Consider the following 19329-nt stretch of genomic DNA (forward strand, 5'->3'; position numbering starts at 1 on the left):
CGTGAGGCACCAAGTTGAGAACTTTCTCAACCGGTTGAAAATAGGACAATAAATTTAAAACGCATATTTCTCCGAAAATACAGAACGGACATATTGAATACTTTACTCATTGTGTTTCTTCAATTCCTCTTGTGCAAATAGCACATAAAACCAAGAAAGTGTGAAAATCACCAGGGTACTCCTTTAAAGAAAGGTGTTCTTAGCTGGGCTTGAACCTATGACCCCGTGTTCCCAAGACTGTAACCTTGCCCACTACGCCACAGGCGGACTAGCTGTTTAAACTGGAAATGTTTCAGAGTAAAAAGGTATGGGTATTTTGAGTGTGTATGCGCGTTTTTGATTGGGCTGTGTAGGTGAAGATTTGGCAGGTGTCAGTGAAATGTCCAATGGGGAGACATGTTGTTAGTGGGATAGGCGGCAGGAAAAATAAGAATGAGAAGAAAGAGAAGAAGAAGAAGAAGGAGAAAACGCAAAATCCCCTTAGTTTGGGGCTTTATTGTGTGGACATGTGAAGTTGTTTATGAATTCTGTCTGTTGAAATGGGGTCAGAATGTACAGAATTTAATGTTTTTAAGGGCTGAGTGTCTGTGGCTGTTGTGGTTATTTCTGTGGGGAACCCTGAAAAGTGCCAAACTCTCAGTGCTGTATAGGTATGGGGCATGCCCCCGCCAAGGCGTAACTTGGCGGGATGGCATACCTGCCATCCCAATCATCCAGGGCTGCACCATTAGCCAGGTGAGCAGTGGAGTGGTGAGCAGAGGAGTGACAGGCAGGTAGATCAGGTGATGACAGAGGAAAGGAGCTGTGTTCTGTACCAGCTGGATGAGGCTGGCAGCACACAGAGCGGGACCAGCAGGGAGAGAGGCCCAGTATTTCACTCACACAGCACCAGGGCTTGCACAATGAGCTGGGTAGGGCTGATAACCATCAAAGGACTGATTCTGCTGCTGTAGGGTGTGGGGAGGAATCAGCTCTCAGTAACAGCTCCCTATCTGGAAATACGCTGATTCTTAGCACTCCAGAATGCAGATACCATTGTAGAACCAAGAGGAATGGAGATAGGGATAGGCAGATGTTTAAGTTGAGAGCATTCAATTGGAAATATCACTCAAGACAGGCTTGTTGTGTGAGGAAATCTGCACATCCGTGGATGGAGAACAGAGACTCAGCTCTGTGAGCTAAACATAGCACAGCAGTGATAGGAGAAGCTATACTACTGAGACGAGAGCGTGCAGAAGAAACAGGTGAGGCCGAGGATGGAGCCCTGGGGAACTCCTGCACTAAGAGCTAAGGCAGTGGCACTCTGAGATGGAGCCCTGGGGAACTCCTGCACTAAGGCAGTGGGACTCTGAGATAGAGCCCTGGGGAACTCCTGCACTAAGAGCTAAGGCAGTGGGTTATGATACAGCCCTGCCATGGGGTAGGAAAAGTATGTCCCGTTGAAATTGCCGAGATACCAGTTTTTGGGCCAGGGTCACCATCAGGATCAACTGTATCAAACGCAGCAGAGAGGTCAAGACAAGATCAAAAAAGGGGACAGGGGGGAAGTTTTTCCAGATTTACATGATTCTGTTATGAGGATGGGGGGGGGGGCACTAAAGTGACATTCTATTACTCTCAGTTAAGCCACGGCTCTTTCCTTGGACATTTTATGTACAACAACAAAGCTTAAAAGCATCAGAGCCATTTCTCCGGCTTTACTTTACAGACAGAAAAACCAGTACAGTAATTTGTGGCCAGATAGAGGCGAAACCCTACACTAAAGGCTTCTTCATACTTTCTGGAGCCAGGTAGTCCATAGGCCGATACATTTCAGTAAATTCAACAGTATTGTGAAAATACTCATTTTATGCACATTCCATAAGAATTGTACTTATAAAAAAGGAATCAGTCTTCTTTCCAATAATTGTCAGGATTTACTCGACTGATGGCCAACAGACATTGTTTGACAAATGTTTTATCTAGCAGTTCTGCGAAAAGAAGACATAAAAATAGACAAAGCTAGGCAACATCTTAGAAATAATGGCCTAAGATAGCAAAACATTCAGACTAAAAGCTCTACCTTTGTCTCCTGTGCTTAAAGGGACAGAGGATGACAATCACACACGAGGCATTGTGGAAAATAAATGTGCTAAATGAAGTTAATCATCTCTTACACTTGCCAGTGCTGCCAAACCAAAACAATTAAGAGAGAAGAACTAAGAACACAAATGCATAATAAAGGTTATGTGTAACTGCTTTAATCAGCCTTTTTTATTATTCTATATAATATATACTGTATATTAGTATTAGTATTATTTCCATTATTTTCCCAATGGCTTGCAGCAGCCATAACTCAGTGGAATAACAGAGTGGACCAATAAGATGCTGAGCCCTGCATCTGCACAAACACACAGATCTGAAGAGGAGGACCGTACCTGAGACTCGCACAGAGACTGAGACGATGGTCCTGTTGGTCTCAGGATCGGTCACCTTGTAGACTCCGGCATCCTCCAGTGTCACATTCCACAGCAAAAGGGTGTAGTTCTGGGCCAGAAGCTCACATCTCTGAGCACAACGCTCCCCATGCCTGGCTGGGCCTTTATTTGCATCGAGCATCAGCACCTCATCTGAACCAAGGCCTGCACTGAATGTTACCCTCACTGGGTCTGCGGTATAGAGCGGTATGGAGAGCAAATCACCGGCCTTCACTGTGAGGGTCTGGGGTGGGTGGCCTGTGAGGGCAGGGAACTCATTTACATATTTGCATATTTTACATTTTCACGTATATTTACAGGGGATATGAACACATACTGCCATCAGCTTAATCATGCAAAAAGGTAAAAATATAAATAAATACAATATAGGGCAAATTATGGCATCCAAAAAATTACTAGTGTCTATTTTCCTCAAATCTCAGGTAAATTAAGCTGTAAAATAATGAATAAAACCTGACACACCTGCATAACTGAGCTGCTCGCCCCCCCTAAAATAACTGAAGATCTAAAGTGAATTTTACCTGTAACAATGAGTTTGGCAGAAATTGGGTTTCCCCTCTCTTTTCGATTGTTGTAGAAGCACTGATAGTCGCCTTCATCTGAAAATCGTGTCTGTCTGATGGTTAAAGACAGGTTTCCATAGAGGGCTTGTTCTGGGGAAACTGAAGCTCTGTTCTCGAACTTGGGCCCATATGTGATGGTGTTCTTATGGAGCTGGTAAACATTCTCTCTACCTCTCTTCCAGAGGATATCCAGATCACCAGCACGCGCTCGTTTATTAATGTTCCCAAAGCAAGGAAGACTGGCGGACATTCCCATCGCTACGGAAACATTTGATGGGCCTGAGACTGAGAGAGACAGAGAGAGAAAGGGAGAGAGAGAAAGAGAGATTTATGCAGCATTCCTGGCATACAGGAATCGAACAGCTCAACCATGTTGCTTGGGGTAGATGAAGGCCCTGATGCAGCATATGCTGTCTACTGCAAACCACCCAAGGCTTGTGGGTTTTATACAGACTGGAATCATCCCCCCAGAAACAATCCTAAGAATAATAATAGCAATATCCTTTGACAAAAAAAAACCTTTTTGGCCTATCAAATCCATAAACACAAAAAACGTGCACTACATCTGTAGGAAAAAAGGCGACATTCACTTACCTCCAATTTCTAGTTTCAGAACTGAAAGAATGGTCTTATCCTTGTACTGGCATGTGTAAATGCCAAGGTCATTGTACACCACAGGACTGAGGGTGAGGCTGTAGTTTCCCGGCTCTGTTAGGTGGAAGGATTCCACCCGTCCCTGGAAGCCGCTTCCTGGGGAAAAGGATCCGTTGTGGAGTTCGGCCACGAGCAGCCAGTCAGGCTCAGTATGAGGCCCAAGCTGATACTGCTGAAACCGCCACTCCACATCCCTGCTGGGGTCTCCATGGCAGGGGAGAGTGAGGGAATCGCCGACATTCCCAGGTAAACGCACACGGCTTGGAGATGCTGGCGAGGCTGGGAGAGGGAGAACGATAGTTTTCAATTCCCCACTTCTCCCATCAATTACAGAGCTACCTGCTGCCGGTTTTGAAATGTCTCTCATCTAATCTGCCTTAAACGACTCATCAGATCTTGTGAAACCACAGACCTTTATTTATGCAAAATGCATGCATGTAGCCTGTACGAACAGTGCTGGAGGTGTTTACCTGGCCTCTAACTGGGAGACGGTCTGCTCCGTCAGGAATATGCTCCAGACCATCAGCCAGAAGCTGGCCGCTGTAAGTCTTGGTCTCAACATAATTAAGACAGCAGTGTAGTATGATGGATAAGGAGCTGGTCTTGTAACCTGAAGGTCACAGGTTCAATTTCCAAGTAGGGCACTGCCATTGTACCGTATATACAGGTATCAGTATATATCCAGCTGCATAAATGGATTCAGTGTAAATGCTATGTGAGTCACTCTCGTTAAGAGCATCTGCTAATGTAATGGAAAAACTACAAAACACAGCTCTGATAAGGTACAATACTTAGTATTTGTAACAAAAGTTACTCACCCAACAGAAGCCCAAGAAGGATGCCAAAACTTGTAATTCTCATGTCCGGCAGGGATTGTTACTGAAAGATCTGAAAATGTAACGTTGGAAGGAAAAGAACTTATGTGAAATTTCCTTAATTACCATTGTGACTTTGAAACGGTCTCTCTAGTAAATCACAACAGAAGCAGGAAGAGACGTCTCTAAACTTTACACAGTATTCTATTTTCTGGCCCACAGTCCACCCAAATCCTCTCCCTGCACATTCCGGGTATTCCCAGTATTCCCATTCCCAGCCATTTTGGAGCACCACTGATGCAACATCTCCCTTTTCTGCTCCTTGCAGTTTAACCCAGAATGCCAACGATCACTCAGTTCTCCTTAAGTGTAGAGGTAATTCCCTAATTTATATAATAAAAAGCATTTATGGGAGTTGTTCTAGTTGCACCAGTACTTAGTGCTCTGCACTGTACTCAGTCAATGGTTTCTGATGCAGAGTTAGTTGCTGCTCCATATATTACACAAGAATAATCAGTGGCAGATCTCACCAGACAGATATGCAGCACTGACTCTTTGTTCATGCCCATAACACATCTCATAAGGTTTAATTTTTCCTTTTTGCATTTAGTCTCTACATGTATTATATGATGTTTCCATGTGTCTTTTTGATCAAGCCACAATCCTAAGTTTTTAGAGTATTTTACCCTCTCCGTTGATTATTATATAACATCCTTACTATATTGCTATCTGTTCATTTTTATTGTGAAAAGCATGTCACCTGATTCTGCCATAGAGAGCTTGAATCCCCAATTATATGACCATTTGTCAACATTATCTATGGCTTTCTGAATACTGATGTAAACTTCAAGGACTTAAGGTAAATTTTTTCCCCTTTTCCAAATGGCTCCATCACCTGCGTATAGTCAATACCAGTGTTCTCAGAGACATTTATTGATCATAATGTTAAATAGTATGGGACTATAGTATAGTATTCCATTATCAATCCTATACACATCAGAAATTTCAAATCCAACTTTTGCTTTAAAAGTTCTATTTTAGATAAATTATGTCACCCAGGTGCACAGCTTTACATTGATACGTATCTTGTTCATTTTTTATCAACAGTCCCTCTTTCCACACAGAATCATAAGCTATTTATATATCAAGTGCACTATAACCATGACGTCCTTCATAAACTGTTTCTTCTCAACTTTATTCCGTACTTTACCTAGAGCGTTCTAGCGAGTTGAAATTTCGGTTTCAAGTTGAACACAATCGCGTGGCGGGATCTACAGGGAAGCGCAGGTGATGCGTCTCTATTGGCCAGTATGTTATTCATGCCACCTGTGTGAGGCTGAATCAACTCCACACAAACTACCCAAGAATTAAATCCCTTCACACAAACGAACGTTTTTTGGTGGTCCCTTGACAATTATATAAAATATATTGACACATAAAAATTGTCTACACCAGCTTTAACCTCCCGTTTGCATCTTAAAATGGTGCTCATTTTCACTGTAATTGGTATTTATTATAATATTTCTCCAATACTAAAGTAGCGAAAGATAACACAAGAGGAGGCAATGGCGAGCTGGGAGCTCCGAGCTCCAGCCTGCGAGTGCGCAGAACCGAGCACGCTCTCCGCGGATCATGAACGTGAGACTATACGGATTCCTCTCCGCACAATCCAACTAAAATATATCACTAGATAATAACCACTGGGCTATAATGGGAAACAGTAATAATAAAAAAACACAATCACAAGCCGCACATTTGTTCATTAACATTCTTATGCTATTGTTGTCGTACTTTCGATATCAAAACCACCTATCTTCATGCATTTCGAGAACTTTGATTGATCCCACTTAGCTTCCTTTAGCATGTTTGTGAAAAAGTTTCACATTTTAGGCCACTCACTTGTTTTTTTGAAGTTTTTACCGCCGTTCGTTCTACATAGATCCAGGCGTATTGTTTTCCGGAAGTGGTATCGCAGAAGCAGGACCGTTCACCGAGTTGTACACAGCAAGAACCTTCCGCCTCTCTTGCACTTCCGTGTTTATGTTGCGTACAAATGCCCTCATCTGAGCTCTCCGACGCCGTCGTGTGTTGGCTACACAATTGTTTATTACAATGAAGGTTTTAGGAAACTTAATGCAGTGAATGAAGTAAAAGTAGAGTTAGGACCGTTGCTTTCTCCTTTGGTAATGCACACCACCGCAGACCAACATGTTCACATGCATCAGGTACTTGACTTTGACCGCACTTGACCTCAACTCAATCATTCATTTGTATGAACGTCAATATTTATTTATTTTGCTGCAATGAGTAGTTTCAGTCAAATTTGTTGAATAGTGTTGACTTTCCTGTCTAAAGCCATCTCATGCCATCCAAGACTGAGGAAATATCACAGTATCCAAGAAGATAAGAAAGTAACATAAAACCAGCAGGGACAAAAACAAAACAAAAATTTTGTCTTGAAACAAAAATGAATGGTGTCATTTAAAATACAAAATAGTTTATTAATTAGCCAATAGACTTAAAGTAAAAGCACGATGAAATGCATCTATAATCATAAAAACAGAAAGTACATGAATAAATATATTTATATATTTATATATAATATATTTATATATAATATATTATATTTCAGTGGTAAGGACCCATGATGTGGCACAGAGGAGGAGAGGCTGCTACATGAAAAAAACATCTTGGCAATGATGTGTAAAGATAAATCCAATGTACACAGCTAGTTAGCAAGTTATATTTCAAGGTATTGCATCTTTGAAGCTATATATTGGCAATGAGATGTTCTGAGATGTTCTGGGTGAAACAACTGATAGTGTAATTACAAATGTTCAATACATTGAGACATTTCAGTCATTTACATGATAGGCTTCATGATAGATGATGCAAAATACAAAAAGATTGTCATTAAGTCAATTATTAGTGAATCCATAAATTATAGATGTGTGCTTCGGTATATTACTGAAGCTAACCACTAAATGAGGGTGGAAAATTAACTTTTTAAAATTTTATTTTATTTTATTAACCAAATTCTACCAGCCACCCCAGACTCATCTACAACCTCCCCAAATTCTCCCACGTCACTCCTCTGCTACGATCACTTCACTGGCTACCGGTCGCTGCCAGGATCCGGTTCAAAGCCCTGACTCTTGCCTACACTGCCGCCAACAGGACAGCCCCCATCTACTTGCAGGACATGACTCAATTCTATGTGCCTGCTCGACCACTCCGCTCTGCGGCAGCAGGGCGTCTTGTAACCCCTCCCACCCGCCCAAAGGGATCACAGAGCTTCTCCACCATAGCTCCCCAATGGTGGAACGAACTCCCCGTCCCTCTCTGAACCTCCCCCTCACTACCCATCTTCCGCCGTGGCCTGAATGCTCATCTCTTCAGACTATACCTAGACTAACCACCACCACGCTGTATAAAAAAAAAAAAAAAAAAATTTTTTTAAAACCCTTTCCTGTCACTTGTTACATGTTGCCCCATCCCTGCACTTCTTGGTAATTTGTATTTGTCCTAATACTGTAGCTTATTCTTCTGCCTAGTTAGCTTTGCAGATGTTAGACCAGAATAGTGTTCATTGTTCTCGGCTAGAAATAGCTGTACAAAATAAGTAATTGTACCTTACTGAACCTGTGTTCAGCAGTTGTCTACGATCATGAAATGCACTTTTTTGTACGTCGCTTTGGATAAAAGCGTCTGCCAAATGAATGTAATGTAATGTAATTTTTTTTTTCAAACAGCATTGCAAAATAAGGATTACGATACTTTACAGAAAGCGCATACGCAGTTATGTTTATGTTTTTCACCGGTGTGAAGCCGACAGACAGCACAATGCATAGACGCAGTACTTGATTCGTAAACGAGCCATTTACGAAACTTATAAGTACGGTAACATTCAAACTAAAAAGGATTAAAATAATTTTAAATCACACAGTTAAGTAAAACTGTACTGAGATCCCAGCGTAAATCTACCTTTGTGCCGGTGGTCGTGTCCACATGTGCCTTCCTCCACAACCTCTGCATCAGCAGCAATGGGGACATGGTGGAGCCAGATGTGGAGGGGGTCGACCATGAGGGGGAGGGTGAGAGCCATCTCTACCAACCAGACGACCAGCTGCCAGGAGACGATTTAAGAGACAGACTGGCAGCTGCCCTGTCTGCTCCTGGCACTGCCAACCCTGCAGACTGGCAGCTGCTGTCTGCTCCTGTTACTGCCAACCCTGCAGACTGGAAGCTGCCCTGTGCAGACTGGCAGGTGCCCTGTCTGCTCCTGACACTGCCATCTCTGCAGACTGGCAGCTGCCCTGTCTGCTCCTGGTACTGCCAACCCTGCAGACTGGCAGCAGCCCTGTCTGCTCCTGGTACTGCATCCCTGCAGACTGGCAGTTGCCCCGTCTGCTCCTGGTACGGCCAACCCTGCAGACTGGCAGCTGCCCTGTCTGCTCCTGGTACTGCCATCCCTGCAGACTGGCAGCTGCCCTGTCTGCTCCTGGTACTGCCATCCCTGCAGGCTGGCTTTATTGCAGAGGAAAAGATTCAGACACGGGGAGATGGGGTTCGGGGAGAGCGGGCTGGCTCTCGGACACAGAGAGAGGGGGTTCAGGGCCGTCAGGAATCAGAGCACATGCTGCTCTGCTGTTGGAGCTGTTCTGATCTTCAGCACTGGCTGTTGGCTCGCTTTAGCTTTTGGAGGTACTTCCAGAAAGCAAAGGCCCCCAACACCAGCAGCACCAGCACTCCCAGCAACACTCCCAGCACTATCCCAGCCACTGCTCCAGCAGAGAGAGGAGGGGCTAAGAGAGAAAGAGGGACTCATTTAGGAGAAATAGAGCAGAGCAGGTAATAATCAGGCAGGAAGACAACAAAAATAATATTAATAACAATAATAATACATTTAGCAAACATCCTGAGGGACTTACAAAATTGCCTCCATAAAGGTTAAGACAACAAGCAGAGCTGATGCCAAGTTAGCAGTCTGAAGTAGTAGAACTGTAGTAGCACATTAGTAGTAGGTACTGAAGTAACTATGTAAACCAACAATATAACAGGCCAGCATAGGTGGGGTGGGAGGAGGCCAGCATAGGTGGGGTGGGAGGAGGCCAGCATAGGTGGGGTGGGAGGAGACTGTGGATGTAGTGGTTTCAGTAGAAAATGTGCTTTGAGGAGGGTGGTGTTATTTATTTCTTTGTTCTATTTGAAAAAATAAAAAACAGAGCCTTGCTTTGGCACAAAAAAAGTTGAAAGCTTATTTCCATTGTGGTCCTTGATGTAAAGCAAATCATCCAGGGCTGTACCATTAGCCAGGTGAGCAGTGGAGCGGTGAGCAGAGGAGTGACAGGCAGGTAGATCAGGTGATGACAGAGGAAAGGACCTGTGTTCTGTACCAGCTGGATGAGGCTGGCAGCACACAGAGTGGGACCAGCAGGGAGAGAGGCCCAGTACTTCACTCACACAGCACCAGGGCCTGCACAATGAGCTGGGTAGGGCTGATAACCATCAAAGGACTGATTTTACTGCTGTAGGGTGTGGGGAGGAATCAGCAGCTCTCAGAAACAGCTCGCTATCTGGAAATACGCTGATTCTTAGCACACAAGAATGCAGACACTGTTGTAGTACCAAGGGTAATGGAGATGGAGGTAGGTAGATGTTGAAGTTGAGAGCATCCAGTTGGATATATGACTCAAAACAGACTTGTTGTGTGAGGAAATCTGCACATCCGTGGATGGAGAACAGAGACTCAGCTCTGTGAGCTCAACACAGCATAGGAGTGATAGGAGAAGCTGTTACTGAAACATGAGCAAGCATAAGGAAAACAAGTGAGGCCGAGGATGGACCCCTGGGGAACTCCTGCACTAAGAGCTAAGGTGGGTTCCTACGATACAGCCCCGCCATGGGGTAGGAAAAATATACCCCGTTGAAATTGCAGAGATACCAATTTGTGGGCCAGGGTCACCATCAGGATCAACTGTATCAAACGCAGCAGAGAGGTCAAGACAAGATCAAGAAAGGGGACGGGGGGGAAGTTTTTCCAGATTTTCATGATTCTGTTATGAGGATGGGGGGGGGACTATAGTGACATTCTTTTACCCTCAGTTAAGCCACTGCTCTTTCCTTGGACATTTTATGTGCAACAAAAAAGCTTAAAAGCATCAGAGCAATTTCTCCAGCTTTACATTACAGACAGAAAAACCAGTACAGTAATTTGTGGCCAGATAGAGGCGAAACCCTACACTAAAGGCTTCAGCAGGCCATCTTCATACTTTCTGGAGCCAGGTAGCCTATAGGCCGATACATTTCAGTAAATTCAACGGTATTGTGAAAATACTCATTTTATGCACATTCCATAAGAATTGTAGTCTAATAAAAAAGGAATCAGTCTTCTTTCCAATAATTGTCAGGATTTAGTCAACTGATGGGCAAGAGACATTGTTTGACAAATGTTTTATCTATCAATTCTGGGAAAAGAAGACATAAAAATAGACAAAGCCAGGCAACATCTTAGAAATAATGGCCTAAGATTGCAAAACATTTAGACTAAAACCTCTACCTTTGTCTCCTGTGCTTAAAGGGACAGAGGATGACAATCACACATGAGGCATTGTGGAAAATAAATGTGCTAAATGAAGTTAATCATCTCTTACACTTGCCAGTACTGCCAAACCAAAACAATTAAGAGAGAAGAATTAAGAACACAAATGCTTAATAAAGGTTATGTGTAACTGCTTTAATCAGCCTTTTTTATTATTATATATAATATATACTGTATATTAGTATTATTTCCATTATTATCCCAATGGCTTGCAGCAGCCATAACATAAGTGAAATAACAGAGTGGACCAATAAGATGCTGAGCCCTGCATCTGCACAAACACACAGATCTGAAGAGGAGGACCGTACCTGAGACTCGCACAGAGACTGAGCCGATGGTCTTGTTGGTCTCAGCATTGGTCACCTTGTAGACTCCAGCATCCTCCAGTGTCACACTCTTCAGCAAAAGGGTGTAGTTCTGGGCCAGAAGCTCACATCTCTGAGCACAACGCTCCCCATACCTGGCTGGGCCTTTATTTGCATCGAGCATCAGCACCTCATCTGAACCAAGGCCTGCACTGAATGTTACCCTCACTGGGTCTGCGGTATAGAGCGGTATGGAGAGCAAACCACCGGCCTTCACTGTGAGGGTCTGGGGTGGGTGGCCTGTGAGGGCAGGGAATTCATTTACATATTTTATATTTTCATGCATATTTACAGGGGATATGAACACATTATGAACTGCAGTCAACTTGATCATGTAAAAAGGTAAAAATGATACAGGGAAAAATTATGGCATGCAAAAATGACTGGTGTCATCTTTCAGCAAATCCGAGGTACATTACACAATATTTCTGTAAATTATGAAATATTTTTCTGTTTCCACTGATTAAAAGTAATATAAGAAAAAATAAACACACGCTGCTTGTCCCCACTATAAAACTGAAGATTGAATTTGACCTGTAACAGTGAGTCTGGCAGAATCTGGGTTCCCACTCTCTTTTGTACTGTTGTAGAAGCACTGGTAGTTGCCTTCATCTGAAAACCGTGTCTGTCTGATGGTTAAAGTGAGGTTTCCATGGAGGGCTTGTTCTGGGGAAACTGAAGCTCTGTTCTTGAACCCGGGCCCATATGTGATGGTGTTCTTATGGAGCTGGTAAACGTTCTCTCCATCTCTCTTCCAGAGGATAACCAGATCAGCAGCACTTGTGTGTTTCTTAATATTCCCAAAGCAAGGAAGACTGACGGACATTCCCATGACTATGAGAACACTTGATGGGACTGAGAGAGAGAGAGAGAGAGAGATTTACAAAGCACTCGTGGCATACAGGAATTGAACAGCTCAACCATGTTGCTTGAGGTAGATGAAAGCTCTGATGCAGCATATGCTGTCTACTGCATACCACCCAAAGCTTGTGGGTTTTATACAGACTGGAATCATCCTGTCCCCCCAAAAAACAACCCTAAGAATAATAACAGTAATATCCTTTGACAAAAAAAAAAACCTTCTTGGCCTATCAAATTTATGAACACAAAAACGTGCACTAAATCTGTAGGAAAAAAGGCAACATGCACTTACCTCCAATTTCTAGTTTCACAACTGAAAGAAAGGTCTCATCCTTGTACTGGCACTTGTAAATACCTATGTCATTGTACACCACAGGACTGAGGGTGAGGCTGTAGTTTCCTGGCTCTGTTAGGTAGAAGGATTCCACCCGTCCTTGGAAGTCGCCTCCGGGGGAAAAGGATCCGGTGTGGAGTTCGGCCACAAGCAGCCTGTCAGGAAGCTCATACTGCTGAAACCACCACTCCACATCCCAGCTGGGGTCTCCATGGCAGGGGAGAGTGAGGGAATCGCCGACATTCCCAGATAAATCCACACGGCTTGGAGATGCTGGTGAGGCTGGGAGAGGGAGAACGATAGTTTTCAATTCCCCACTTCTCCCATCAATTACAGAGCTACCTGGTGCCGGTTTTGAAAAGTCTCTCATCTAATCTGCCTTAAACGACTCATCAGACCTTGTGAAACTACAGACCTTTATTTATGCAAAATGCATGTATGTAGCCTGTACGAACAGTCCTGGAGGTGTTCGTTTACCTGGCCTCTAACTGGGAGACGGTCCGCTCCATCAGGAATATGCTCCAGACTATCAGCCAGAAGCTGGCCGCTGTAAGTCTTGGTCTCAACATAATTAAGACGGCAGTGTAGTATGATGGATAAGGAGCTGGTCTTGTAACCAATTCCCAAGTAGGGCACTGCCATTGTACCGTATATACAGGTATCAGTATATATCCAGCTGCATAAATGGATTCAGTGTAAATGCTACGTGAGTCACTCACACATTGGTTAAGAGCGTCTGCTAATGTAATGGAACAACTACAAAACACAGTTCTGATAAGGTACAATACTTAGTATTTGTAGCCAAAGTTACTCACCCAACAGAAGCCCAAGAAGGACGCCAAAACTTGTCATTCTCATGTCCGGCAGGGATTGTTACTGAAAGATCTGAAAATGTAACGTTGGAAGAAAAAGAACTTATATGAAATTTCCTTAATTACCATTGTGACTTTGAAACTGTCTCTCTAGTAAATCACAACAGAAGCAGGAAGAGACATCTCTTCTCCGCTGTGGCTCAGCTGGCTAGCTCTGATAGCCTGGCTGAAGACAAACCCTTAACGAAACCTTTCACACCGTGAAAATTTGATTGGGTGTAGAAGATTCACGTGTTAGTTATGGTTGCGTGCTGAAAGGCTGCATGTTGAAATTTTGGAAGAGTGTTAAAGTTTTTGTGAGTTGCTTGTCTTTGGCTTAATGGCAGGTTGTAAACTTGTGTGAAGGCACATCTTGCCACCTACTGTAACAAAGTGTGTAGTACCATGCTGATTACATTATTGATTTACATTCTATATATTAACCCCCTATTTTCATTGTTTAAATAATGCCCAGTTTAACTCCCACTGTTTATCCCCAGTCTCCAACAATCCTTTGATGCTCCATTCTCTGCCAATTTCAACCGTCCTTCCACAAAGTCTCTCTTTCAGCATCGTATTTCTTGCATTCTAAGGGCACATGTTCTACGTTTTCTGTACATTTACATATCTCACATTTATCAGATGGTCTCTTATGATATAAAGTGTTGCATTTAATCCTGTGAGGCCAAATCTAAGCCAAGAGAGTGTACCATCTTCTCTCCTGCATCTTCCTGTATATGATTTTACTTTAACAAATCTCTGTATCTTGTAATATTCCCTACCCTTGGAAGGCATATCCTGCATTTTTTGCCGTGTTTTATTTGTGATTTTGCCTCACCCTTTCCAAAAGATATTGCTAAGATGTCATCGCTGTTCAATTTCAGAACTCTTTTATCCATTTTATCATCCATTTTCTACTGTAAGAATGCATAACTATACACAGGAACTTTGGGGCCTCTGGCTCCCAGACTTTTTTGGTCAACCAAGGAAGTATGTGCCTGTCCCCTTCCTCTTGTGACCCTGCAATAAACTCTCTGCGTGATCAATTAAGCATCAACTTGCAAGGAACACCCCTTTTTGGAGTAATGGGGAGCTTGATTAACAAGCTTAAACATTAACACAGTAATCAATGGTCTATCTGTTCACATTTCATTGACTACTCCAATACCGCAAGCCAATCAAATGTTTGCATGGCCAAAATAATAAACCAATCACATTACAGAGATCACACGTGGGGTTCCGTCATGTCAGTGCATAAAAGACATGACATGAATCAAAAAACTTAACAGCTTTGTTCTGAGGTAAGGCATTGCCTGACCGACCAGATGCGCATCTCCTTAAGGACTTTGCTGCGCTTCCCAGCTCGCGCCTCGCTGGAGACCTGCCTGAGTTGGCCTGCCACGCCCGCGGAATAAACCAAGCCGGCTTATTTCCTATCTACAGCTGTTTGAGGAACACGTATCTGCGTACTTTTCGTCCGTATCGCCCTTGCGGCCAGGACCCAAGTGGAAGATTTGTGCACACCCGGCCGTCGTCTTGACTGGAACCCGTCACGACCCCGACTTCATAGAAGTTTCCCAAGTCCCTGCGCACCTGCCACGGACCCCTGGGACCAGCTGACGAGCTGAACGAGCATCACCTAACGGAATTAAGGACTGGACTCCCTTATTATCACCGTACTGGAACACATACTTGACAAATTTGACATTGACATCAAAGTATAGCATAGAATAAAATTTTAAATACCTGTTTAGGTTATTTTATTGCGGTTTGTTGTTGTGTTTTGTTTGTTGTGCGTATGTTGGTGTGGAATAGCAAATTCCTTGACCTTGTAGTTTACGCTGTTAAACTTAATTTTTATGAGACTGATATAACGAATTAACCGAGTAACATAGTGTAGCGTATCACTAACCAATAACGCGAGCCTTCGTGGAATGGTAGTACTGCCAGCCTCTTATGTTTATCCATCGCAAAATCATAATTTCCTCGTATAATCTTATTCATCATATTATACAAATTATTGTTTTCAATTAACCTGTTACCAACTCATTATCATAACCAATAAATGTATATTCTTTATTTCTAAACTGTTGTTGTGTCCGTGTTATTTCAATAAGTTGGGCTCTACTGACATCTCGAATTCTGATTGGTTGTTGAAACTCCGTTCACCTGAGTAAACCTCACAGCACTATGCTTTAAGTCCAACATCAGCAGAAATGCAACAGAAATCTACATATATGCCCAATCGTGGAAAGTTTAACGCGAACACTGATAGGTTAAAAGGTTGCGTCTGAACGTTTGGGCTGAGGTTGAGCTTAATATTGCAGCAGTGGAGTCTGAACAGATTACCACTCAGTCTGGTTTTACACCCACTGCAGGGTAAAATTACGGCCATTATTTCTGCTGTGTACACTGATAAGTGGTTAGAAATTATTTTGCATATACTTGTATCTAATCCTGGGATACACACACCAGCACCTACATGTCCATCACTTGGGTCTTTAGAACCATCTGTGTAGACCAAGTAGTTATAATATCTGATCTTTAGATACATTTCCATTATATATTCAATTTTATGAATTTGCCTCTCTGACAACTCTTTTTTTCTGCTTAATTGCAAGTCTATTTTTAGGGTCAGGATATATCCATGGAGGTACATTACCTAACACCATGGTAGGGCTGTATCAAATTTTATTCATTATACAATATTCCATTTTTTGGCCTATAGTCCACCCAAATCCTCTCCCTGTGCATTCCAAGTATTCCCAGTATTCCCATTCTGGAGTCCCACTGATGCAACATCTCCCTTTTCTGGTCCTTGCAGTTTAAACCGGTATGCCAACGATCACTCAGTTCTCCTTAAGTGTAGAGGTAATTCCCTAATTTCGATAAATTAAGCATTTATGGGAGTTGTTCTAGATGCACCAGTACTTCATGCTCTGCACTGTACTCTGTCAATGGTTTCTGATGCAGAGTTAGTTGCTGCTCCATATATTACACAAGAATAATCAGTGGCAGATCTCATTAGACAGATATGCAGCACTGACTCTTTGTTCATGCCCCAGTCATATCCAGAAACACATCTCATAAGGTTTAATTTTTCCTTTTTGCATTTAGTCTCTACATGTATTATATGATGTTTCCATGTGTCTTTTTGATCAAGCCACAATCCTAAGTTTTTAGAGTATTTTACCCTCTCCGTTGATTATTATATAACATCCTTACTATATTGCTATCTGTTCATTTTTATTGTGAAAAGCATGTCACCTGATTCTGCCACAGAGAGCTTGAATCCCCAATTATATGACAATTTTTCAACATTATCTATGGCTTTCTGAATATTGATGTAAACTTCAAGGACTAAGGGAAATTTGTTCCCCTTTTCCAAATGGCTCCATCACCTGCGTAAGGTCAATACCAGTGTTCTCAGAGATATTTGTTGATCATAATGTTAAATAGTATGGGAATAAAAGGACCCCAGTGTGGTATTCCATTATCAATCCTATACACATCAGAAATTTCAAATCCTACTTTTACTTTATAAGTGTTCTATTTAATATTAATTATTTCACTCAGGTGTACAGCTTTCCATTGATACCTACCTTGTTCATTTTTATCAACAGTCCCTCTTTCCACAAAGAATCATAAGCTTTTTATATATCAAGTACACTATAACCATGACGTCCTTCATAAACTGTTTCTTCTCAACTTCATTGCTTACTTTACCTAGAGCGTTATAGCGAATTGAAATTTCGGTTTCAAGTTCAACACAATCGCATGGGCGGGATATACACGGAAGCGCAAGTGGTGCGTCTCTATTGGCCAGTCTACTTTGTGACAGTATGGCTGGTAGTCGTTTGAAATTTTTTCGCGCCGATCAGGCGCTCGACTAAGGGAAGTATGTTATTCATGCCACCTGTCTGCGTGAGGCAGAATCAATTCCTCAGTCTCCCAGAGTTCCACACAAACTACCCAAGAATTAAATCCCTTCACACAAGTGAACGTTTTTTGGTGGTCCCTTGACAATTATATAAAATTATACAAATTATATAAAATATATTGACACATAAAAATTGCCTACACCAGCTTTAACCTCCCGTTTGCGTCTTACAATGGTGCACATTTTCACTGTAATTGGTATTTATTATAATATTTCCTCCAATACTAAAGTAGCGTACGATACCACAACAGGACTTTTGGCAAGGGCGAGATGGGAGCTTCGAGCTCCAGCCTGCGAGTGCGCAGGACCGAGCACGCTCTCCGCTGATCATGACCATGAGACTATACGGATTCCTCTCCGCACAATCCAACTGAAATATATCACCAGATAATAACCACTGCGGTATAATGGGAAACAATAATAATAATAATAAACATTTTATTTGCTCATTAACTTTCTTATGCTAATGTCGTCCTACTTTCGATTTCCAAACCACCTATCTTCATTAAATTCGAGAACTTTGATTAATCCCACTGGGCTTCCTCTAGCATGTTCGTGATAAAGTTTCACATTTTAGGCCACTCACTTGTTCTTTTGAAGTTTTCAGTGTTTCCCCGCCGCTCGTTCTACATGGAATCAGGCGTCTTGTTTTCCGAAAGTGGTACGTAGCGCAAAACCAGGACCGTTCACCGAGTTGTGCATAGCAAGAACCTTCCACCTCTCTTGCACTTCCGTGCTTATGTTGCGTACAAATGCCCTCACCTGAGCTCTCCGACGCCGTCGTGTATTGGCTACACAATTGTTTATTACAATGAAGGTTTTAGGAAACTTAATGCAGTGAATGAAGTAAAAGCAGAGTTAGGACCGTTGCTTTCTCCTTTGGTAATGCACATCACCGCAGACCAACATTTTCACATGCATCGGGTACTTGACTTTGACCGCACTTGACCTCAACTCAATCATTCATTTGTATGAACGTCAATATTTATTTATTTGGCTGCAATGAGTAGTTTCAGTCAAATTTGTTGAATAGTGTTGACTTTCCTGTCTAAAGCCATCTCCTGCCATCCAAGACTGAGGAAATATCACTGAATCCAATAAGATAACAAAGTAACATCAAACCAGCAGGAAGAAAAACAAAAGAAAATTTTTTTCTTGAAACAAAAATGACTGATGCCATTTAAAAATACAAAAAAGTTAATTAATTAGCCAATAGATTTAAAGTAAAATCACGATGAAATGCATCCAGAATCATAAAATCAGAAAGTACATGAATAAAGGAGTAGCTAATTTACATTTGCTCACGTCAGTACCCTACACTGCTGAACAGAGGAAGGCTTGGATCTGTGCTGCTGCTTTGACAGAGTCACTGCAGGGAATGAACACTGGCATGTAAAGAGGGCAAATGCAGCACTGACACAAACAGCAACAAAAAAGCAGTTAAAATTTTAAAATTTACAAACGTGCACAAAAGCACAGATTCTCTAGGCTCACCAGATACTCAACTCCTGCCTTCCTCTTGTCCTTGTTGCGGTCGGTATGAGGAGCTTCTGATGATGTATTACAGGACAGAATGTCCACTGCCACAGTATTGCTGTTGTTCAGGTCCCTGAATTAATTTTCAGAATATCAAATTAGGAATGTTTCAGCTTTAATAGTGAAGAGAACTTAACCACACAAAGCTGCGTATCTGAGGAGCCTATAGAGTCTGTGGCAAAGGTCTGATTGTACTCTACACCCCTGTCACATGACCCTAAAGACGGCCGTGCCTAAAGAGGTGAGAGGTGGTGACGATTCTAGGTGCCCACAACTTGGGGGGGGGGGGGGGGGGATCACATCTAAAAAGAATCTAATTTTTTAAATAAAAA

The 19329-nt window shown here is 42.5% G+C and overlaps 1 protein-coding gene and 1 long non-coding RNA gene across 19 annotated transcripts in view; one reads left to right on the forward strand and one right to left on the reverse strand.

The window, feature by feature from the left end:
• LOC135255915 (CD276 antigen homolog) overlaps positions 1 to 19329 on the reverse strand; it is a 105574-nt gene that overhangs the window by 44556 nt on the left and 41689 nt on the right. For 5 of the 18 annotated variants that reach the window (XR_010330313.1, XM_064337717.1, XM_064337714.1 and 2 more), the window contains exon 5: positions 11419 to 11715. Coding sequence is in view for 14 of the 18 variants with exons in the window: in XM_064337717.1 (XP_064193787.1) it covers positions 11419 to 11715 (297 nt within the window). In the remaining 4 variants the exon portion in view is untranslated. Of the gene's footprint in view, positions 1 to 2417; positions 2715 to 2998; positions 3326 to 3634; positions 3974 to 4512; positions 4583 to 6408; positions 7752 to 8057; positions 9315 to 11418; positions 11716 to 12628; positions 12953 to 13485; positions 13556 to 14991; positions 15039 to 18047; positions 18181 to 19329 lie in introns of those variants that run through there. The other 13 variants (XM_064337707.1, XM_064337708.1, XM_064337711.1 and 10 more) reach the window with 13 other exon arrangements.
• On the forward strand, positions 13486 to 19291 carry LOC135255933 (uncharacterized). Its single transcript, XR_010330321.1, has 2 exons — positions 13486 to 13563; positions 18069 to 19291. It is a non-coding gene; the product is annotated as an uncharacterized LOC135255933 (long non-coding RNA).

The sequence above is a fragment of the Anguilla rostrata genome, chromosome 5 (genome assembly GCF_018555375.3).
Source record: "Anguilla rostrata isolate EN2019 chromosome 5, ASM1855537v3, whole genome shotgun sequence".
NCBI classification, from domain to species: domain Eukaryota; kingdom Metazoa; phylum Chordata; class Actinopteri; order Anguilliformes; family Anguillidae; genus Anguilla; species Anguilla rostrata.